At 47.6% G+C, this 23,361-nt stretch overlaps 7 protein-coding genes across 7 annotated transcripts; 3 read left to right on the top strand and 4 right to left on the bottom strand.

The window, feature by feature from the left end:
• Positions 1–3,429: 3,429 nt before the first annotated feature.
• F9C07_1107016 (phosphoinositide-specific phospholipase C) lies at positions 3,430–6,791 on the bottom strand. Its single transcript, XM_041288159.2, has 6 exons — positions 6,602–6,791; positions 6,382–6,516; positions 5,900–6,320; positions 4,895–5,681; positions 4,235–4,829; positions 3,430–4,140 (listed from the first exon to the last, which is right to left on the bottom strand). The coding sequence occupies exons 3-6, from the start codon at positions 6,290–6,292 to the stop codon at positions 3,975–3,977; spliced, it is 1,941 nt and encodes a 646-aa protein (XP_041140501.1). The 5' UTR covers positions 6,293–6,320; positions 6,382–6,516; positions 6,602–6,791; the 3' UTR covers positions 3,430–3,974.
• A 679-nt stretch (positions 6,792–7,470) lies between these two features.
• Positions 7,471–8,527, top strand: F9C07_2209350 (uncharacterized protein; the record flags this gene model as incomplete). Its single annotated transcript, XM_071509649.1, has 2 exons — positions 7,471–7,522; positions 7,616–8,527. The coding sequence occupies 2 exons, from the start codon at positions 7,471–7,473 to the stop codon at positions 8,362–8,364; spliced, it is 801 nt and encodes a 266-aa protein (XP_071365890.1). The 3' UTR covers positions 8,365–8,527.
• F9C07_2279729 (mitochondrial 54S ribosomal protein mL54) lies at positions 8,528–9,633 on the bottom strand. The gene is made up of 2 exons (XM_041288160.2): positions 8,982–9,633; positions 8,528–8,923 (listed from the first exon to the last, which is right to left on the bottom strand). Exons 1-2 carry the CDS (start codon positions 9,457–9,459, stop codon positions 8,670–8,672), a joined length of 732 nt encoding a protein of 243 aa, XP_041140503.1. The 5' UTR covers positions 9,460–9,633; the 3' UTR covers positions 8,528–8,669.
• A 1,807-nt stretch (positions 9,634–11,440) lies between these two features.
• On the bottom strand, positions 11,441–13,578 carry F9C07_1107191 (uncharacterized protein). The gene has a single exon (XM_041283988.2). It carries the CDS (start codon positions 13,048–13,050, stop codon positions 11,764–11,766), a length of 1,287 nt encoding a protein of 428 aa, XP_041140504.1. The 5' UTR covers positions 13,051–13,578; the 3' UTR covers positions 11,441–11,763.
• A 310-nt stretch (positions 13,579–13,888) lies between these two features.
• F9C07_1106538 (cell surface spherulin 4 family protein) lies at positions 13,889–16,609 on the top strand. The gene is made up of 4 exons (XM_041288166.2): positions 13,889–14,337; positions 14,548–14,905; positions 15,183–16,228; positions 16,309–16,609. The coding sequence occupies exons 1-3, from the start codon at positions 14,108–14,110 to the stop codon at positions 15,507–15,509; spliced, it is 915 nt and encodes a 304-aa protein (XP_041140505.2). The 5' UTR covers positions 13,889–14,107; the 3' UTR covers positions 15,510–16,228; positions 16,309–16,609.
• Positions 16,610–17,111: 502 nt separating this feature from the next.
• F9C07_1498 (uncharacterized protein) lies at positions 17,112–17,726 on the top strand (the record flags this gene model as incomplete). Its single annotated transcript, XM_071508157.1, has 2 exons — positions 17,112–17,348; positions 17,703–17,726. 2 exons carry the CDS (start codon positions 17,112–17,114, stop codon positions 17,724–17,726), a joined length of 261 nt encoding a protein of 86 aa, XP_071365889.1.
• A 2,476-nt stretch (positions 17,727–20,202) lies between these two features.
• F9C07_1497 (putative endo alpha-1,4-polygalactosaminidase) lies at positions 20,203–21,165 on the bottom strand (the record flags this gene model as incomplete). The annotated part of the gene is made up of 1 exon (XM_041283989.1): positions 20,203–21,165. One exon carries the CDS (start codon positions 21,163–21,165, stop codon positions 20,203–20,205), a length of 963 nt encoding a protein of 320 aa, XP_041140506.1.
• Positions 21,166–23,361: the final 2,196 nt, after the last annotated feature.

Below are 23,361 nucleotides of genomic sequence, written 5' to 3'. Positions count from 1 at the left end.
TTCCAGAAGATTGCCTGATTCGTAGCAGAAAACCGTCACGTGGGAGAATATTCTTCGATTGGTTTTATTGGATGGATGTTTTTTCCAGTCATTTACATGGACTTATAGTCCTCTTTGTGCAGCAAGGTGGATTCTCTGGTTGATGCCTTCCGTTGTTTAGGACAGATGTACATAAAGTCAGTATTTATTTGAGCTGGCAGAGTAAGCACTCGATAAAGTCACTGATAGATGCGAATCTTAGTTATTGGTAGTACTATTGTAGTAGTAGAGCTTGCCTGCATGACCGGGCAATGAACACTGCCAGATCAGGAAGGGGCTACGCGTGACTTTGGAGGTTGATCAAGTCTTCTAAGTTGTATATTCTCCTCACTGTTTGATCGCTACCCTCCTCTGGATATTTCATCAATTGAGCCAAATATGCGCTCTTCTATCATTGCATTAGGTCTCCCATACTATCGTACAAGTCCTGTCTCCAAATCTTTCCCAGCTTTGTGGCCCATCCCAGATTAAGGGCTCCTGTCTGAGGAGTAATTGGTGCTTGCCGCCGCTGTCGTCCCTGACCATTCCACGATGTGTTCCGCCCCCAAGGAACAACGAAAAGAAAGGACGATTTGAGGGTTTTCAAGGGTGTTTTAGAAGTGGATGGCGTTTTTGTCCTCCTTTTACCCTGGAGAAAGAGGTACCTAGGTCCCCCAATATTGATTAATGTCTTCAAGTGGTCTGCCAGGAAAGTATCAGTATAGGTGTCCAGGGCAAGGTACTTTCTATATGGCTAGCTGTTAAAGCTTACCGGCCATCGTCAACCAACAGGAGTACCGCAGACATGGCAGTTCTTTCCGGGGATCACCCAGGTCTCCTTTCCACATTTCTCACACTCCGGGCAGCGCCTTCCTGGCATCTGGTGTATAGATCAGAAAATGTTCTTTGAGGGGAAAATAACTTTGTCGTGTGTACTCACCGGCATGTTGTAAATGTTACTACCCAGTACTTTGGTTAAGTTCAAAAAAAGGGAGATGTTCGGTTGCCTCCGAGATGTGAAAGGCCTCTCAAGGTCCCGAAGATTGGGTACGGTCAAAGTTTAAAGAGGAAAGACCAACAAAGTTCAAGTTCTGGTGCACAGCTTGTTGGATGCTGAGAGCTTAATCTGATTTCTGGGACGCCAGTCTCCGGCCCTTATATAGTTCAGCGGCACTCGATGGATCAAAGACCTTCGCTGAGATCCGAATTTTCAGCAGAGCCATCGGGAGATCTCCATGTTAGGGTCGATCGATCGATTGATGGACGACATTAGTTACACTCAATGCATCAAGGCAACTCGCATAATGAATCCCTGCAAACCCAACATGTCATGTCAGACCCGAACTATTCGGATGTTCCCGTTCATGACAAGCATTGCATTTCAGTAACTGGGGTTATCACGCAGTGTGATCCGCTCTCTACATGGAACATACGTGTCCAAGCACAAAAGCGGGTCCGGATGATGAGAAGAGGGGGGGAAGCGCAAAGGAAAAAGCAAAGGAATATCCTTGTGCGGAAAAGAGGAACGTCTTCGGCGTATATTTTGGAAACCGTTTATGCAGCTAACCATGGATACTCAACATTCGGTAAACCGTCCAACTGGGCCATCTGGGTCCCTCTTGAACCCTGAAATGTGACTGGTTGCGAGTCATGTTGGAATGGCACGCGATCTATCCCACCGCCATCACGCACAATGGACCAAGAACTTGTGTTACCAACAGGTACATGCCACTCATCAACTTTGGAAAGCCAGCGCGAGTCTACCTCACATAGGCCGTATTCGGTCGAAATTAGTCCCTCGTCGTGATGTTGAATTGAGGGGCTTCTGGCCAGCTTGCAGTAAGGTGCACCACACACATCACATATCTTATTTTCTCTCCTATTCGAACCCGGTCTACGCTAGAAAATCTCTTATTGGTTTGGCCCATACATGCATCCCTGTCCTCCGTATGGACCGAGGTGAACATTGCTTGCAGGGAGAAGAATGTGCACCCAGACCACTTCAGCCCTGGGTTGTGGTCTCTCTCATTGTACTAAAGCTTCCCCATCACAACCTAGCGGCTAGCGTCAAGCCCCACCGCTCCAATGTCTGTTTGCTAGCACGCTGACCCCGTGGGACAGTCATGACGTTTGGGAACAGGAATAAGTCTTTGTCTCTCTTTCTCTTGGTTCGCCTATTCTTGGGGGAGTTCGCTATTCCGCTCTTTCCTCCTCTTTCTCTATTGTCATTGCCATTTGCAGCGCTGTGGGTATGTATGTGTATGATCTCTACCCTTTTTCTCTTCCCTATTTTTAACACGGTGCTTCACAGGATATGCAGTCCCAATCAAGAAGAACCAATAGCAGGATCGCGGGCAGTGGCACCCTTGACAAGTTTCTGCGCAGATCAGTGCCGGCGCTTCGGGTACGGGTGAGGTGATGGGTACTTCAACAATGGAATACACCTTCAGAACCCCTTTTCCCTTTTCCCTTCTTGGGTCCAGTCACCTCAGCCACCTGCAGACTACCGCCTGTCTGGGTTGAGTTGGGTTGCGAAACTGAACTCTATCAGTATCTCGGCCCCACCTCTGAAGTTGCTTGGTGTATTTCTCACATCTTGGTTAATGATTAACCCGGAATTGGATACATAGAAAATCGTCCCTCCTCAGGGTTTTTCCCTGTAGTTTTCTGGTCATAATTTGCGAGCTGTCCTGGTCTTGCCAGCACTTATTCTCCGACATCTTGCAGGTGGCTGCTTGCTTATACAAAGCGTCGCCAGTTGGTACTACTCTTGGCTTCTGCCACTTTCGAGGTCCCTCACCGTTTGTTAACGGTTGGCGACGACTAGAGCCACGACTGGCAATTGCATTACCTGGAAAACGATTCATGATTTAGCTGGCATGCGTCAAACTAGTGTGCCAAGGAAAGCCCGCTTGAGAGGCAGCTTTTCCTATCGATATTGATCCAAATTGACAGGTCGAGTCTGAGTAATTTCGGGTGATCATCTATCAAATCAGAACAGCTCCGGCTATTTCCTCTTTCCCTTTCTTGTTACCCCTCCTTTTTTTTTGTGTGTGTGTGTGTGTGTTCCTTTGATTTATTTTCTTCATTTTCTTCCTCCTTGCGTTCGACCCCTTATCTCCGTCCGTAACACGAGAACGGGTAAATCTGAGAGCAAAGCATATTTACTCTTACGTCATGTGGATTGTTTTTCTGCAGTGGAAAAGGTATCTTACCACCGATTCATGTCCAAAGGTCCAGGCTTCGGCCCTCATGCCCCCTCCATTTCCATCCTAATACTGCGTTCCAGCCTATAGGGATCCATCACGCATGACCTATCCGTATTTACATAACCTAAATCTAAATTGGCAGCTGTCTATCGTGATTTGGAATCTACCCTTGTCTCCGACACTGCGGTTCACGATGGAACCTTGGAGGTGGACATGGACATGGTCGCACTTGCAAATTTAGACTATTCACCCCGTTCTCGTCCGTACAAACCGGTTTTAACCAAATCTGTACGGAGTAGCCGTATATTAAATCGAACAACCGAGTCCTGTTCGCGCCAAAAACTAGGATTTAAATGAGTCTATGAAGTGTATGGAGCAGTGTGTGCTGTATTGAAATAAATCATTACTCCAGAATAACCGGTTTGGTGGCTGGCTGGCTAGCCAGGGGGGACGATTGATCTTCTTTGGGGAAATGTGTATTATTTTGATGCGAACCAGCTGGAATGAAAATTGAGATTCATGATAATCCGATAAAAAGACGCACAGACGTACGAAATCACCGAGTTAAGAGATCAGCTGCATATGCGTTGGCATTTTGTCCAGCTTATCTGCAATGCCGACTTTCAATCATCTTTTCTTTTTTCATACAGGTTTCCCCTAATTTTTTGCTTCTTCGATGTCTCCTTTCAATTTTGTTTTTTTATTTTTGCCACTCAGGTGACTTGAGAACGTCGAACAACAAACAAGTTAGACGATCCGTTTGATGATACGAACTAGCAGGACGCCATCGGTTTTTGCTCCTGAACAGTCGTACAGGTGGACTAGGCGGTAGCCTTCTTGGAGGCGATCTAATCTAATACAAGCCCATGCGGCTGTCGAGTCTCGTCCGAATTCATCGTCTTTAATTTTGAATCTGTGGGGTCATTAGTTTCATCAATACCTTGGTTGAAGGCGTAGGATCGCCGCTTGAGGGATCGGAAGGCAACTGCCGCCGAGAAGAAACATACCGGACAAAAGATAACTCTTCAACTAGCCCAGATAAAGTTGGAAACTGGACCATTTGGCCTTCAAAGTCTGGGCTGGCACCCGAGGCACTCTTGATCATTTGTTTATGGTTCTCGGTCTCTGACTCGCCCTCGTCTTCCGTGTGAGGCGAAGTGGTGTCCTCGGGCGTCTCGACATGCAAGTCGCAGACCACGTAGGGGTGAAAATGCTTCTCGTTGGTGTGTCCTGGAGGCAAGGGGATGTTCTGGCCGGCGAGAAACTCTATCGAAAGGTCTAGCTGACGACGCACGATAGTAGAGGGTGCATCGGAGCTCAGATATCCTTGCGGTTTGAGTACCCAACCTTGCTCATCAGCGAACATGGCGCTGTTAAGCATCATTCCTTTATCGAGGTTCTGCCAGTTCAATGCCACCACCTGCGCGCCCCGGCGCCAAAAGAAGCTGGGGTCGAGATTCGAGGAATTCACCCGCAGACCGTATGGGTAAATCCGCATGAAATGTTTGCGGTTGTGTTCAAACAGGGCTTCGGGATCTTTCGCATGCGCTGCTCGGGCCGCACTTTCTGAAAGTGAAAACACGTGTCCGGGTACTTTGGCCTCTGTTACACGTACAGTTAAAGAAATGCCCTTCTTAGGCTCGGTTAGGTTCAATCAGAGTAGTTACCTGGTTGTTCAAAGTGACTGAAATGGAACCCTTTGGTGAATATAGCCAGTCTGCTAAGAGCTTCTAAAATCTTTGATGGTTTCTTTGGGGGTGCATCCGATGGCTTATCGTCAGTGCTACTCAAGTCACCTTGGTTGGCGTGCTGCTTGAGTGCCTCGAGCTCATCGCCATTGCCTTCTGGCGTCTCCTCATTTTTGTCTTCGCTCGTCGGCGCCACGTATTTCACTTTAATCAGGATCTTTCGTTTTAGATCCTCCGGTGCAGGCAGTGGATCAGTCGCCTCCTTCTCGGGTGTGACTTCCACCAGCATCCCTTTCCAGGCCTCCTCCATGATCTCTACCATCGCCTGTTGTTGTTCCAGAGATGCATGCACTTCCAGGCTAACAATCACCGGTAGGTCACTTGTAACAAAAGCACTATCGCGGATAGCATAACACACATCTCGGAATGTGGTCCCTTTTGTAAGCGTGTGACCATGAAGCACCTGGGGCTCTGGGGGTGGCGGGACCTCAGTCGCAGGATCCACTGGGGCACTGCTGTCGAGAGGCACGTCCTCAGGAGATGACTTGCGGCCTATGAGACCCCCCAGTTTGGTTGACATGGACCCCAAGCGTGAGTGTCGTTTAGCCATACTCTTGAGCCTTTCCCTTTTTGACCCTTGCTTTATCTTTCTCTCAGAGATTGAATCGCTACTACTACTGCTTGTGTCATCAGCAGATGCACTTTCGGAGCTTCGCTCGCCATCCCATACATCGATCTCGACGCATCTACATCCATTTAAAAGGACCTAAAATGTCATCAGTTATTTCCACTTAAATATGAACGTCTGGATTAGGGTTGACGCCGGTGCCTGATGCACGGGGCACCGAAAGGCATGGTTACACTATTGAAGGAACCATCCAATCCTAAGAGCCCAATTGTTGGTACTCCGTGGACCAGGATGCGCCTCGATAGCAAGGGTTTTTTCAGGTGGTTCCACTATGGAATACTAGGGGAAATGCGTACATTTGTATAAGCACTGGCGTCTGAATCGCTGTACAATTGGTTCCCAGTCAAGTAAGTGTTATGGCTCGAAGAGATGAAATAGTCACTAATGGGTGCAGAATAGTTCTGCTGCTTGACAGGTCCCATTGCCGAAGAGGCCGGACTAGCCATATACTCTCGAAGCGCTGCTAGGGAAGCGAGGGGGTCTACAACCCCATTGTTACTGCCGTCGTTAGTAGTCTCATGTTGGATGTCCCGGAAGAAATCAACCCCGGGCAAGGCTTTGAGCGAGCTGTAAACCACCTCCAGGTGAGACGCAACAAAAGGTGCAAGATCCGGTGAGCTCTTCGACTCTAGGCACTTCGACGAGTCATTGAGCGTGATTTGTTCAGTACGATTGGCGAGGTCGTCCATTTTCTCTCGATTAAGTCAATTGGCTAGGCTAGGACACAGCGCATTAGACACGAGCCTTAGATGCAGCGCAACTGCTGGTGATGGTGTACAAATGACGTAGATGTCTTCTTCCCCCCCTTTTTTTTTGTTTTGTTGCCTGTCGCGGGTGTACGAGACGATCGCCACGCCGTGTTACCGCCAAGTCGGGAGAACGATGGAAAGATATAATGCTATGCGGTGTACCCCTGGGAAGGAGACAAAGTCGAAGGACTGAAAGTTAGAACAAAGAAAAAAAAGTGTATGGATAAATGAGAAGGGGAAGGACGAAACATGTATATATCAAACGGGATGGAAAGAACAAGTGTTGAGTTGGCGGAGTTCTGGCCATTGCTTTTCTGGTCCACTCCACTTGGGCTGTTTTGGGTTTTGTTCGCTGATCAGCCGATACGCAATCCCCCCATGACGATCTGATCTGATATCCAATCTGGATCCAAGGCTATGCTACCTTCGTTCAGCCTTGAGGAACGCATAGTAAGGCGGACTGTTGCCTAAAGACCGCCATTTCTCGTGGTGCGGGACAGCCACGACAACAACTCATGTCAATATGCAGACGAAGGTGACATATCATATTATCATAATATCATATGGAAGGGGGAGAAGCGAAGGGAGGCAATCGTTGTGTGGGTTTATAGTTTAGATTGAAAGTCCTCGTGGTGTTGTTGTTACTTTCCTCTTTCGAGAAAGTCGGACCATTTTTGTTGTCCCCCTCCAAATCAACAACAGCCTTAAATGGCAGCCTAAGGTGTCGTGAGATTTAACCTACCCAAGTATCTATTGTTAGATAGTATTAGTGAAGAGATACACCGACAATATACTAAACACCACCAACCATACCCAATCCAGTAGAGAGATACGAGGATGACCACAACGCTTCAGAGTACTCCACTACACTCAGCTTATTCGCCAGTTTTTGCTGGGTGAGCCAATAGGAAGCCGGACTTGTACACAACAAGCCCAAAATATCCCAAGAAGAGAGACAGGCTCCATCTTCACGATAAAGCTGCCAACAAGGTCGGCTCGGAAAAGTTAAAGCTATATAAGCATAATGCGAGACAGCCCCTCCCTCCATCAGAAGAGAGTATATTCCTCCTCCATCTTCACAGCACCTCTACCTGCACTGCATCTTGACCAAAACCATCATGGCCACCGACACCCCAGTTCACTTTTTTGATATTACTTCCACTCTTCCCGGTATGTCTGTCGCCCTTTACCATATTCCCGACGGCAAGGAGCTATGTTCGTCGTCCGTAAAGGCTGACTACTGACTAACGCGCTGTCCCTCAGGGCCGGCAAAGGCATGGTCCGTTAATACCTTCAAGACACGCATGGTCTTGAACTTTAAGGGCATTCCCTACACACAATCCTACGTTTCCTATCCGGACATTGCTCCTTTGCTTTCCCATTACGGCGTTACCCCTCACGCCTCAGGGGCTCAGTATACCTTCCCCGCCATTTTGCACAAGCCTTCAATCAATTCCAACGCCTACGGTGCGATGCAGGATTCCCTCGCTATCGCTACGCATCTGGACCAGACCTTTCCCTCGCCACCTCTATTTCCCTCCGGCGATGCCAGTTATGCGCTCACGCTCGCGATTATCAAGCTCCTTGGTAATGTCACCGAGAAAGGTGAGGCCATTTTGATTCCTAAGGTCGCCGATCTGCTTGATCCCAGAGGCCAGGAGTACTTTATCAGGACTCGGTCTGTGATGTTCGGAAAGCATCTGCCGGAAGTATATCCCAAAGAAGAGAGCGAGGTACAGGAAATAATCAAGGCAGCGAAGGAAGAGATGGAACCTGTTGCGCGAATGCTGAGAGGCCGGCCTGGGAAAAAGGGGCCTTTCCTCGAGGGTGAGAATCTAGGGTATGCGGATATTCTGATCGTCTCTTTCTTGGCTTGGGTCGAGAAGACCCATAACACGCTTTTCCAAGGACTGGTGAGCATCGGAGAGGGCGAGGTGAAGGAGCTCTTTGACGCTTGTTTACCATGGGTCGAAGGTCAAGGCGAAACCAAGGAGTGGGATATCCCTAAATGACCTTGTTAGGGTTCATCAGTAGTTGGATGGGAATTCCCTTTTCCCGACTTCAAGCATGCGCGGGTTGGTTAATCGCGGTTTAGCATATAGCAATAGAGCAATCCCACAGATAGAACAGCAAATTTCATTCAGCGCCTTGCCTGGGAATTATAAGAAAGATGAGTACAAAATTCCATAAAATACATCTGAAATATCCCGAGCGGGCCTTTCTACATCAAAATCAGTCAACACAATTGTACATGGATAGCCCTGTTAAAAACACCATAGAATGGGACAAACCAGCACCAAGCCAAGCCTCCCTAAAATTACAGACCGCGGAGGAAGTTAGCCTCTCTGATGGCCTTCCTCCGTGCCTCTCTCGCGCTCTTCGTAATCTCGGAGCGCTGGCCAAGACTCTCAGCGGCCTCGACCAGAAGATCATCAGTTGCTTGGCCGCCGCGGTTGTACGATGCAGGAGTGATATCAGTAGCGTGATGGTGAACAGGGATCTTAGGGGGGAGGGTTGCGGCGCGAGCAGCCATCTTCTTCTCATAGCGCTTGCGTTGCTTCTTGTTCAGAGCTGGAGAGGGCACAGTTAGTATGGTCCAAGGGCTATTGATAGAGCAAGATAAACATACTGCTCGGATCCACTCCGCCCTCGGATTTCGATTGCTTCTTAGCATCATCTAACAACGACCACAGCCATTCCGGATATTCAGAGTCTTCCAGGGCGACGATATCAGGCTTATTCTTGAAGTAGTTGAGGCCGTTCAACTTCGTTCCAGCGGGACAGGAGCTTGGTGGACGTTCCACAGCAGGCTTTGTGGGCTTCTTGGAAGACACATCAACATTTACTTCTTCGGGTGTGCTGAATGGCTGGGACACGCCTGGAGTCGCTGATGAAACTGCCGACGGGATAGTGATGTCCGCTGCGATAGGTTGGCGGGGAGTAGGAGGAGGCGGCGTAGTGGATACTGTAGGCTTGCCATCACTGTAGCTCCGGAATTGGCTTCGGTGGATTGGAAGCTGGCGTGCGCATGACGAGGCAGAGAAAGTAACCGTGTGTTGCGGTTGCAGCCGAGAAAGAAGGCTGGTTCGGCAGCGCTGGCAGATCATTATTGCGGTGGTCCGGGAAGATACTCAAATTAAGTAAGACAGCATAAAATAAATTGGCCTTTCCACCTGCTTGTTGTACCCAGAAACCCGCTGAAGCAGTCCTGTGATGACAATAAAAGGGAACTGCCTGGCACGGAGCAAGCTACAAGAAAACTGCGGGATGAATTTGATGCCAAGCCGGAGGTCACGGTCACATGATCATCCATACTGGGCAAGAATCTTTGGTAGCACCCCAGAAGTATACATTATCAGCCGGTGTAGGTAAAAAAAGATTTGCTGCCTGTAAGGAAACCAATTCGTCATATGTAGTTACTGTTTACATCTTAGACCATGGACACATACGGAATCTGCAGACTCATGTGTGGTTATCACGTGATATAAACATCGAGATGTACTATCGAGTAACTATCTCGATACATTTAGTGTATCTTCATCCTTTCTACACGTATCATTGTCGTTATCAGGTGGGGAGAGGGAGGGAAAAACTAGGTCTAGTATAGCAGTACTCAGTTAGTCTATACTGTTATTAGTTTTGTTTTGCTGTACGTTATGCACGCTTGGCTAGCACCTGGTAAGTTGCAACAAAATCACTTAGTGACCTGTAGCAATGGTACCACTGATCTATCTATTAAAGTGCACACTTATACACCATGCTTTCGTACGTTCTCTGTTTTCCTATTTTTTCAATTCCTCTTTACCATGCTTGTTTACGGTGTATGCATTTTACACAACTGCTTCGGCCACCCATAGCATGAGGTGTGACAACACACTTAGAGAATACTATTGGAATAATCTAGCTGTTATACTACTGGTGCCTTCGTTGCAAAAAGTCAGGGAGCTCGGAGTGCATAGTAATTGAACTGAACATATTCCGTTCGATGGGATCGTCAAACCACCCGTTCTAGATATATATACGAAGGATGTCTGTCAAAACCCAAGCACCACCGAGAATTGAGAGGCTTTAAATACGAAAAGAATAGTTGATGATAGAAAAATATAGTTGCACACTATTTCCTTATTGCATACAGGTTTTATATCGCACAGTATATATGTATTACAGCGCCGACCCAATGGTGGTCCTAGGATGGCGATAAGCCCTCTGGGCAATATATGAGAATTCCCAAGCACCAAAGATATAATGACAATATAGCGAATAGGGCTCCAACACACTATCAGACCGAGCTCAAAAAATTAGATAGCCATGCAGGACTAAGGCATACTAGACTTATCCTTATCTTCTAGATACTCGCGAACCGTCCGGGAACCAACCGACTGCCGGCGATATGCATTGTAGGTTCATCAGATGCACTTCGCCTTCGGCAGCACAGACATATGGGGTCGAGTCCGGCTGGCACAAAACCAGCACGGCATATTTCAATGTGGCCCGTTAGGCTAGAGGAGAAGAAGCAATTAGCGGTTGGGATGCCGATCTCTACCCTTATTCAGAGTTTCTTGCTTCGGGTAAGACCCAAGAGTGAGACGATGCGGGCCTCGTTTCGTGAACCCTGTCGATCTGCCTTGCCAACAAATTCGGAATTCTCCTGTACTGTGGTGATTGGTTTCCCCTGTTGCATGTGGAGGAGTTAATCCTGGTTGGAATGTCGGTATTGCATTGTGATCTGCGATGGAGGGGTTGGAAATAAATGGACTGAATGACATGACTAAGCTGACGGGGACAGTTCACGAAAACATTTAATTGTCCCCTCTCCCTTCAAGTTTCCACCCAAGTGCAGTACGCAGGTAACGAAGCTCCTTTCTCGCTCATTTGGTTGCTGACATGCCTAGCAAGTATAGCACTTAGCATAATTTACTGGTACTACTATGCCAATGCACTTGTGGCTCGACATAGGTTCTAAGTAGGACTACCGCTTCAAAATCAGGCAACTGGGAAACACGAAAAGGTTCTTTTGATTGGCAATTAACTATTATAAAAGACACAGGTGTTCTCTGTCCCTGATATCAGTCTCAATATCTTCACAACATAATGTCAGAGAATATACTTATGCTACACCGATATTAGATACAGGCTGCATTGTGAATGCCTTATAAAGAAGTTCCCTTCTATCATGCAAGAGAAAAAGAAAAAGAGAAAGAAAAAAGATGAACGAACGTTACCGGAATTTTTTCGACATGGAAAGAGGCATTATCAAGGGATGAAATGGGGTGAAAGAACAAGAAGAAAGACGAAAAGTACACCGCTAAGCGCCACCCTATGACAGAAAGAAAGAAATTAAAAGGGAAAAAGAAAAAGAAAAAGAGGAGGAAGAATAAAAAAGAGTAATGAGGTGAAAGGAGATCAATGGCCTAAGAGGACAGTCCGCTGACAGCCAGGAAATTGCACAAACTGGCACAGGCATCGGTCAATGTCTTCTCGGTCTTCCACTGCAGCTCCTCCTGTGACCTGGTGGCCACAGCAACGCAGGAACCGACATCACCCGCACGGCGGTCAGCAGCTCTTCTCGGAATTGCTTTGGAAGACACACTCTCCATAGTGTTCACCACCTCCATTACGGAATGGCCTGTACCGGTTCCGAGGTTGAATGTGCGGAAATTCTCCTTGAGCTTCCCTTCATTGGCAGCACTGAGGGCTGCGATATGTCCTCGAGCCAGATCGGTGACGTGGATGAAGTCACGGACAGCTGTGCCATCTTCCGTGTCCCAGTCGGTTCCAAACATCTGCAGCTCCTTGTACTGCCCAGTCATGACCTTGACGACAACTGGAAGAAGGTTGGTAGGTATTTGCTTGGGATCTTCACCGAGAAGGCCGGATTCATCGCATCCAACTGGGTTGAAGTATCGTAGAGCCACGATGGTCCACTCTGGATCGGAGGCCGCGAGGTCGGCTAAGATGGCTTCGCAGATCCATTTTGTGCGTCCATAGGGGTTTGTGATACCTGTGCACCCAGGCTCCATGAGCTTCTTGGACCCGTCACGGTCTTCGAAGATCTCATCCTTGTGGACACAAAGCTCCTCCTTAAGAGGAAGACCGGAGGTTGCCAAAGTTCCGTATACGGTGGCGGATGACGAGAAGACGAAGGTCTTGATACCAAACTCACCCAGCGTCGTGGCAAAGTCGATGAGACCGCCGACATTGTTTGCGTAGTACTTCAAAGGATTCCTGATACTCTCCTCAACCGCCTTGTGGGCAGCAAAATGGATGACGCCGGAGATCTTGGTCTTAGGTGTACCCCACCTCGACTGGATTTGATATTGCTCAAGAAGCTTGCGAAGAGCAACACTGTCGCGGTAATCATGGGCATGCAGATGCATCTCGGGCATTTTGGTTCCTTGTTGCTCATGGTGCTTGGAAGCCAGGAGTTTGATGCGATCGAAGACGTTCTGGAAAGCATTGCTAAGGTTGTCAATGACGATTACGTTATAATTGGCCTTGAGTAGCTCCAATGTTGTGTGACTTCCAATGAAACCGAGACCGCCGGTGACGAGGATGTATTGATCCAGGGGGAAGTTGCGCAGCAACTCTTCAAGATTTCCATCGAACAAGACGGATGACTGCGTCGCTGGTGTATCGACGCATCCTGGAGAATAAGGCTCCACGGGAGTACTTGCGTCAGACTGTCGAGGGCTCTCCATTATTGGATGGTTTTATGAAAAAGGACGAAGTGCAATGAAGGTTGAATGAAAGATGAGAAGCAAACAGACAAGTGTTCGAGCAAACACAAGCAACTAAACGAGAGGGAGGATTGAGTGTTGCTCAGGGAGAAACAACGAGTGTGAGTTGACTGCCGAACCGAATAGTCAAAGAAAGAAAGGAAAGCACAAATCTTATACTTCCTTGAATGGAAGAAGAGACACTGCCACTGGTTCGCCGATGTAACCGCCGATTCCAGCTAAGGTCAGGCCAAAGATATCGTGACGGGGATTTTTCTTTTCCTTTGTTTTTTTTATCCTGGTTTCTTTTTTTTTCTTTTTTTATTTACAACGAACGAAGGGCATAGCAAGCGAATGGATACAGGATGGATAAGAAAAAAAAAGAAGTGGATTTACCAATATTATTTCTTTGGTCTATCCTTTTTTCTTTACAGAAAAAGAAAAAAAAGGAAAGAAAAGAACGGACAAGAAAGATTTTTTTTTTTTAAAAAAAAGGGAAAAATAAAAAGAGGGAAAAAGGAAAACAACAAAAAAGAAAAAAAGAAAAGAAATTATCCCAGGACGTCAGCCCTTTGGTATGGAAAAGCAGTCCAGATCTAACTGGTGTTATCCGAACAGAGTTCGCCTCAGATGGGGCAGAAGGGAAAGTAGCCTGCGAAGTGGCCTGCGAACTTCTAGCCGCACTCCACAGGGTTGGCAAAAACCACGGCTAGGACTTTAATGGATGTGTTTAAGTCAGGGAGAAAGAAATTGTTCGACATCGACACTGAATGATCCGAGACCTACTGCTGCATGGTCAGAAAAGAGGACCGGCCCCGCTCTATTTTGGGCCCGCCGGGCGTGTATTTTTCTGGTTCACCAGGAGGCCCACCACTAAGGCAAAGGCTGAACGCTAGGTTTCGAGAGTTGACTACTTATTTCTTAGTCTTCCAGCGCCTGGTTCTAGCATAGCATATTTCCGCCCAGGACTCAGAAATCCACTTTCTTGCCCTCCTTTCGTTGCATTCTAAGGCATTCACATTTTAATTGCCTACCTCACATGGCAACGATGGGGCCAGACAAACACGTGAGCGGTCGTCGTTGCCTGCAAAGCCGACGTTCTCGAATCATTTTGGGGGTCTTTGTCTTTATTGCTATCCTCGCGGTCGTTATACCTCCCGCAGTCGTCGTCACCCTACGCAAGAAGAACAGCATGGGCCCTAAAGCTAACATTTTCGTCCCTCTCTATGTGTACCCTGCCCCTGGCGCCTGGGATCCATTGGAAGCAGAGTATGTCTGATTTTTTTTTTTTATGTCTATTTGTATTTCTAATTCTTACCTTCAATTTCACCCCCACTACTCCCCCTCACCCCCCAAAGCCCAATATGTTCTGGTCCCTGGGGTATATACATTATACACCATAAGCAAGCTGAAAGCCAATTGCATGATGCATGCAAGCGGGAAGCTATAATTTTGGGGGAAAGTAACTAAGCGCCACAGGATCTCTTCACATCCGGAGGCCAACTTTACCGTTGTGATTAACCCTAGCAGCGGCCCAGGGCCCAATGCCCTGCCCGATGCTAATTATACCCGAGAGATTCCCAAGCTCGCCTCTTATGACAACGTGCGTCTCTTAGGTTATGTCCCTACAACCTGGGCTAAACGCAACATCTCGGCCGTGCGTCGCGACATCGCAACCTACGCAGAATGGCCGACCAACAGTTCGAACCCTAAGCTCGCGGTTCGGGGTATATTCTTTGATGAGACGCCCCAACAGTATGATGCCGATGCGTTGTCATATTTGCAAGAGCTCACCTCATTCGTGAAAGGCCTTTCTGGTCTTGGTCCAGACAACTTTGTATGTGTGACCCTTCTCTTTCACCCCTCTGTAATTTGTATTACCGCTCGGTATTCATGGTAATTTACATGGGTACATACCTCATGCCCCCTGTATTCCTTCTCCACCCTCTGTTTACTTTTCTTTTTATGCTTTTTCACTTTTGCCTCTCGGACAGTCAATATGGCCCATACCTGTCTTTTTGATGGCGCTAGGTTCTATTACGGTTTCCAACTGCAACTCCGACAACCTCATTGGGTCAAGTTGGTCAACGATGATGCTAATAGTGACTGGCTAGATTGTCCATAACCCGGGAGCCGTTCCAGACTCTCGTTACATGTCTTCAGCTGACTCGACTGTCGTATTCGAAGCGGCTTATGACACCTTCAACGAGCGTGATGGCACGAAGCAATTCGACGTTCTTCCGAAGAGCGATCGCGGTCGCGGTCAGCTCTGCATTGTGATCCACTCCGTTCCGGATGGGGTTGAAGGTTCGAAGCTTCGTGATCTCGTCAAGAAGCTTCGCAAGACCGCCGATGAGATTTTCATTACCCACCTGAGCACGGATTACTATGCCAACTTCGGGGATAGGTGGGGCGAGTTTGTCGATTGGATGGCTAAATAATTCCTACGGGCGGCGCTTTTCGAGCATACCTGATGCAACATTGCTTATGATCAGGGCCCGATTGGCGTCGACTGATAATATATGCGCCGGCGCTTTCTTTTGATGGATTGGATTGACTAATTAACTTACGACCTGTCTATACTGTATGAACGTCTATATCCTGTATGATGATTCTACTGATAATATGCTATTTGACTTTGGCCGTTGGGACTATCAAATGATACCTAGAATTACGATAGAGTTTACGATCGTCAAGATTTCCTTTTTGTTTTCTCTCGGTTTCCCGTGCCCCAAACTCAGCTCCGATGGGCAGTGTCGATGGTTACGTATTGTAAAGGTACTTTGTACGTACCGCAGAGAAGTAATTTTCATCTGCAGTCGATACGTATTCTGAGCCCTAGGCCAAGAGACTCGGTCAAGGTCCGCTTCCGCGAAACAGCGGAGTCCCCCGTCAGTTCATGTTGGTCATAATTCGAGCCAGGTTCAACACCCCGTGTCCTGCATTCTAGTCCATGCAACTAATTATACATTACATTACATTACATTACATTATCATTACTTATGTTGTTGCTCTTTGATCACCACCACTCTTAGTGTGCATCATGAGGTCGGTCTGTGAAACCCCCAGGTCACTCGAAATAGAAGCTGGACAGTAAGGACTACCTCGTGCATGATGTGGCCGGCTGCAATAAGTGTGACACAGTCTGTTTCAAGAGCGGGTGAGCGAAATTGGGCCAGTGAACCATTCTATGGGGAGGCAGCAAATACCCTATGAGCGAGAGGATCTGACGTCTAGTAGGGTGGAGGAGAAGGTCGAGGAAGTCCACCGGCTTTCCAGTTTAGTCGATCAAGTGAAGTTACTGGAGAGGCGAGGTGCACGGTCATCTACCCATGGAGACAACTTAGCACATAAACTATGCAATGACCCAAGATGGGATGCTTTCGGAGACCCGAATGTAGTAGTCCGTCTTGGGAGCTGCATTTAGCCTGTCCAGTACATTCGTCCCACGGTTGCGCCTAAAACATATACAATCGGTATTGGACGGATGGGCTGTTCTTTAGGTCATGCTATTCCGTGTCGCTACATCGATTTAGGAACCTGTCTAATCATGCATGGCCGGGTCTGGTTCTTAGTAAGACATGCATATTAGTCTCGTTGGGTGTGCTTTGTTCTGCGGTAAGGAAGGACTAGGAGAAGGTAAGGTCACGTTTCTTTCCTATTACTGCTTGTCCTTGGAGCAATTGGTGACTGTTTCTTATTATTTATTTATTTTTTAATTAAATTTTTTGACGCCATGTGCTGACTAGTGATCTATAGAATGGATCCGATGACAACGCATCAGGTTCATGGAGATTCGACGCCATCTCACGAGAACCTTCTCCCATAGTCAGCGGGAATTACATGATGTATGTACATAACCTGTCAGATTAGAACCCGGTCGTAGGTTTAATGTTGCATTCCGGAGTAATAAGACCACGACTGATAACTTTTGTCCGATGGAATTGAGTTTATGTCATACTATGTATATCGGATATGTTTTGAAGTCAGTCCTATTTACGCTCAGGTACTGGGATCCGGAGTAATAATGATATCATGAGAGGATGATCTACCGAGGAGATGTAACCAAGCTTCTAATCTTTCTTTTTTTTCAAGTTTGTATTACAAGCGACATAATCGTGGTTGATGACGACAGTGGTCAAGCCTTCAACACCAGCCTCACTGCCTTCCATTTTGGGAAGGATGACAACAACAACAACAACAACAAAAAAAAAAAAGTCTCAGTTTTGTTGGTCATCCAGCTGAAAGAGGAAGCGACCCATCCAAAGATGGTCAATGAAGTAGGTACTTCCTGTGCCTGATCTGCCGAGAAGAAACACGAGTTAACCGAGCCATTGGTGAGAAGACAGCGGTCAAACTCTTACCCACCAGGGCTCTGCCGACCATTCCGGACCAACGAGCAAGTGATCGCCAAGGACCCGGCTGAAAATGGGAATTTCAAATCACAGCCCTCGCTTGCATGCTGTAGAAAGCGACCTCCTTTTCCTTTCCCTTCGACACCCCCATTTTTTGCTTTTTTTTCTCTTGTCGCCCACGGCTGTTCTAACTTTTCAGAACTCACTCTAGCGCTGGAGATGGAGTCGTTCCTGACCCACCACCCGCCCATCCATGGTTCTCAGCAACACAGCGTCCAGGAACTTCCGCCGAGAACCACTTGAGTATCTTTTCTAGCTTCGGTCCGCCAAAACTTTATCTTCTTCCGATCTGATCAGTTTAGTCGTGGATTTGCCAGTGATGGGTGATTTTCTCGACACGCGCCGCTTGGTACTTTAGCTCCGAGGTCTATCGATTTTGCTCCATCGTCCATCGAGTGGACTTCTTTAGTTCTGTGGTTGTGACTAACTAGCCACTAGTATCCTAGTTCTTAGTCTATGCATTATGCATATCGAATAGTGCTTAGGACATCGTCTAGTTGCATTGATGGTAGCATTGTAGAAGTGGCTCACCGGACGAGGGACGGTGACACTGCTTCATTTCTGACTGAACCAACTCTATGTTTCACTGTGGTGTCATTTTCTAATTTTGGAAGACTTCTCTGGCACCTCCTGTCGCTACCAGGGCACTATATCTGAAGAGGTACTACAGAAGTTTGGGGGGTGGTATTTTTACAATTGAACGGGTTCAACTTACACCCCGACTCAAAGTACTCCATTACCGTCGGTATTAATGACACCGTTTTTTAAATTACGGAGCGATGTATCGACGGTACTTGCGATTATTTTCAGCCAGTCACAATACAATACCATACATACACGTATCTGCCTGATTGGTTGGGTACCATCAGACGGTACCAATTAGATCAACTACTAGTAATCTAGATAGTAAGAGTGGCTAGTGCCTGGCTCTAAGCCACTAGATACAAGTAGTCTAAACCGACTAAGTTGAACCAGAAGACCTCCCCCCCCAAACTAGTACGGAGTACCGAACGAACCTATCCACTTGCGATCCATCAAACACACCAATTCTGCCCTAACCGAAGCTAAAACCACATGAAACCAGGCCAGTCCGCGAGGATCCCCTAAGAATAGGCACGGGAGCTCAGCAAAAAACTAAAAGGCTGCAAATCTTGGTCTGGGCGATTCGCTTCCAGGTAAATAGTCGAGTCTAGTCGAGTTCGCGTGGCCGTCTCCAGGTCCAATAAAACTACGGAGTACAAACACCCCCCCCCCCCCCCCCCCCCCCCCCCTTCCCTGCAATATGTATGTAACAATAAGTAATAAACAGCCCTTTATTCAATGTTATTATGATTTCCTTCCGGATTTGCGCTGTCTTGCCTAATTCAGGTGTCTGGTCCGGGCCGGTACACACCGAACATGTGGCTCTCAGGTCAACATCCGCTCCCAACCATGGGTTTACCGAATGTTGCAGCTCCATAGAATCCATGGAAGTGCCATAGAAGCCAACCACCATACCACCCATTCCCTTGGGACGACACTCTCTGACTTTGTTTCAGAAAGTCTGGTCCGATCCCACCTTTGTGGCGAAAAAAAAAAAAAAAAAACAAAGCACAAACACCAGAAACCTCGCCAACCAAGGAAATGGGGGGGACCCACCCTTTCTGATCTGGCAAGATCTTGGGTCACATCGATGTAGTATCTTGGGTTTCCGTGATTATTCTCTCTCTCTTTTTCTCCCACTTACTAAGTTAATACTAGTAGTATCCATTATTCTGTTCTTGCCCATTCTTTCTTTCACGTAGACCGGATCCCCTCCGCTTTCGCACTCCACTCACGGACTAAAGTCCCTGGTCCCTGCTTTTCTAAGTTTTGGGTGTTCTTCGGGTTTCGGTCGGATGGTGATCGTTTAGTTGAATCGGCTTGTTCCGACCGAGGAACGGACCTGATCTGTTAGCCGGCATGATCCGGTAGCCTTTGAGGAGTTTGGTGTTCTCCATTAAAGTAGCTTTTGTGTATCCTATTTGGGGCATGTCCGAGCCTCCGAGGTTAAGTCCAATCTGGGTACGGAGTACTATGTGGTAACTTCCTAATTGGAGGTGGATGGGGACGGAAGACCATGGGTCTCGCTCACCGTTGTTTTACATTGTCTCTTTTTTTATTCGGTGTTTACGTTTTAGTGTTGCCGTTTGGAGCGGCACGGTAAGTATCGAAGTGATTGAGTAGTTGATTGACTGAGTGACTGAGGGATGGGGTCGGTAGTTGGGGTGTGTTGTGTCGTGTTGGGTTGGTTTTATTTTTGTCATACTTTGTTTCCTTTGTGTTTTGGGTAGAGGATCATCTCATTTGCTTTGTAACCGCGGGGTTGATATCTATATTTATAGATCTGGGTGGTGAGAGCGGGTTAAGAGTCATGGCATCATGATGTTTTGAAGTAAGTTTTAACACGAGTTAATATATATGAGGGAGACTCATTGGCTGTGTCTATGGTTAAACTCTGGTCGCTATGCCTGATGAGTTCAAGCATATATCGGAGCATCACGTGGAATGATTAGATCGGTAACGTGAAGCATGGACGTTTGAATTAAATGAAAGAGACGAATGTCCAAGTTAATTAAATGAGGCAGATTACATCATAGTCAAACTATATAGATGGTAAGGGGATGGTGGAACCCCAATCTCAAACTCCCGGCGCCCTTGCTGATCGAACAGAGTATTTAGATGCGGATCAATTGTGCGACTAGCAGGTCTGGATCCAGTTATCCAGATTCATATTCTTGATGACCGTCGAGAAGTTGGAGGATCCCTCGAAGTCGCAAGCACTCTTCTTCTGGCTCGTGCTGACCAAATCGTTGTTGTTGGTGTCGTCGCCCTTGGGGTACTCGATGTGGAAGACGGGCTTGTTCTTATCGATGAATGCGGCATAGGTATCGCACTCCTCATATTGCGCGCATTGCTCGTTCACGCTCCACTGCATGTTGTCGATCACTGCGGAGATGATCGCCCCGGCATTCTTCAGACCAATGGACATATTGCGTGCATGCGCTTCATTGGCGAGCCACATCATGAAATTCGCCGAATCCTCCTTCTTCATATCGAGACCGTTGTCGTTGTCATAGGCATCGACGTTATCCGGGTCAACTCCATCGCAGTTCTTCTCGACCGCCATATCCAGACGCGACGTCATAATGCTCCGCACGTTCTTGGAGTTGAGGTCAAGCCATTTCTCATTCGGCCACCCATCCAGCGTGTTACCCATATCGGAGTCCTTGAACTTGTCCTTGTCGGGCCTCCAGTTCTCGTAGCTCCCAGCGGAGAAGTAGCAGATCACCTTGCGTCCTTGCTTTTGTAGATCGGTGATGGTCGACTTGTCATTGTTGAAGAGATCAATGTCGTAGATATCTGCGTCTACTGAAGTGTCGTTGAGCGCGTACAGAAGCTCGATCTGCCATTTCGTTCCTACGGCCGGTTGCCACTTGGCTGTGGTCACGCCTCCTCCGGTAGTGGGCGGAACCTCGCCTTCGTCATCCCCTCCACCCTTATTCAGACCGACTCCCAAGCCAACTCCTAGACCAATAGCGAGAGCGATCACGAGAGCGATAGCGCCGATAATCAGCATGCGCTTCTTGACGGACCAAGTCTTCCAGCCGGACGCGGCTTGTCCCTTACCCTTCAAGGGCAGCGCTTCATCAATACCCGCCATAGTGCAATAGATTTCACAAAGAAAAATTCCTGTAAAACGAACGACTAAAGAAAGAAATGTTCAAAGAAGGGAATTCCGAGAAAGAAAGGTACGACCTGCGATTTGATTCTCACAAACCACAGCGGTAAGGTGGGGGGTAAGCAGGGAAAATATAAAGAGGACCTGAGAGGAAGATCAAACGATCAGATAAAGAAGCAAATGAAGTGGCGTATTCCGGAGTAGAACCACAGGGGTTCACAGGCAACCGTTAAATGTATAGGCTAGGAGAGGACAAAGAAATCCCTCTCTCCGCGGTTACACTGAAACTATGAAGTGGCTCGTTCAGAGATTGCGTTGAGGTGGTCCGGGGAATCGGATGCAGAGACGCCTGTCCTGGGTTGGAATTAAAGGCAAGTGAATGCCTTACAGACTGCGGCAGTCAATGTCCAAATAATGGACTCTGCCACAGTGGCTGTTGTTTCGAGGTCACCTGCGGTGCAACCTTACTAATGAATGATGGCTTAAAAAAGAGGAGAGAGAGGATTGAGGGAGAGAATGAGAAAACCCGGGAGCCTAGCGTTGTGACTATTGCAGGTTCGCCTCCGCGATCTTTTTCTCTTTGAACCCTTAGGCGCCAATAAGGGTTCTGGACTCAGGGTCTAAGGCTGTCAGCGGGCTGGAGAACAGAACCATGATTATGTTTGGGGTCCAGGTTCGAATCACACCAGTCAAAGAACTTGACATTATTTTTTTTTTCTTTTTCTTTTTTGCTGATGAGTAATTTCTGCTAAGAATGGTTACTTGGGTCTAAAAAGCTACCCGCCGTCATAGCCATGGAATTCAACACGGCTGTCCTACAGGACGAAGTACTTTGGCACGAAGATTAACTATGGCAATCATCCCACAGCAAAAGAGAAGAGAAAAACCTTAAAACAGAAGAAATGACCAGAAAAAGAGCATTGACGGGGATCGCTGACTAAAGATTGCTTAACTAACCAGGGGACAAAAGTCTTTCCCCCCCAAACAGTAGATTTCTTCTTCTTTGTGTGACGGATTTTCACTGATTTTTGGCTCCTTTTTCTCCCGATTTTCTGCTGGCCTGGAACTCTGCCAATCACTCTTTAGCGCCTTGCGAGAATCCGAGACGAATCTGATCAATCCACTGTCAATCCACGGACACTAACCCTTAAGTCCCGAATGTGGACCGGGTGGTTGTATCGTTACCAATCGGTTTTGGCATACACGGTCTGTTTCATACCGCCCGTAACTTTCTTTTGCAAAATTTCCAATACCAGACCGTTGTTTCTTCATGCATGAATAGTCAACAATTGAAGCCACTACAAGCCTTCGACGCCCTGACTCAGGTCCCCAAATCTATACGAAATGGTCCGCGTCTCGTATACATCTAGCTTGAGACTAGTGAACCGAGCCGCAACAAATGCACTGCATCAACTTGACGGCTTTAAGGTTCCGGACGAGATAAAACATGGCCTAGGCCGAAGTACTAAACTGAAGATGGGATGGACTTCGGGTTTTAGCCATAGAATTTATCGACAAGGTTCTCCACCTACCGAAATGAAGGGTATTCTATTCTTTGTTTCTCCACTACCACGTTTCAGTGCCTCGGATGAACCGGTCTTCAACTATTTTCTTCTTTCCCAACACGGTGATGGCCGATGCGTTCGTCTCCACCAATCGACAGGATTTGCCTTCTTTCTACTAGGTCTTAGGACTACGAGAACGTTTAGGACACAGCACCCTTTTACCCGAGACTGACTACAGGTTGTCAGCAAAGTGCCAAGACGAGTTTGATTCAAGTCATCCAGCTGTCATCTAAGGTACTAAGAGGAAGGCTCTGTTTTCCCTCCGCCATCGGCCGGTAGAATTGCGAGCATTCAGCTGCCTTCGGACCAGTCACACTCCGCCAGCGCAGAGCCTTTGGACCCTGGCAGTTGGCTGAAGCTTGTCCTGCAGCACAGTTACTGCCGTTATTGGAGAAGTGGGCATGGGGGAGGCTACTACCGTGTCTGCACATACAGATGTAGGATATACATCAATTCGGAGGAATTTCAAAACCAATAATCCAAGCAAATAAGGAAACAGCCAAGATGCCCCGGCTGCAACGGCATCTTCCGACGTCCAACACCGTTGACCTAGACCGCTCTCGCCTCTGTATGACCCGACTCGCTTCTCTCTCTCTCTGTCTCTCACCATATA

Source organism: Aspergillus flavus, chromosome 1, assembly GCF_009017415.1.
Source record: "Aspergillus flavus chromosome 1, complete sequence".
Lineage (NCBI taxonomy): Eukaryota > Fungi > Ascomycota > Eurotiomycetes > Eurotiales > Aspergillaceae > Aspergillus > Aspergillus flavus.
This window is presented reverse-complemented; position numbering and strand designations above follow the sequence as displayed.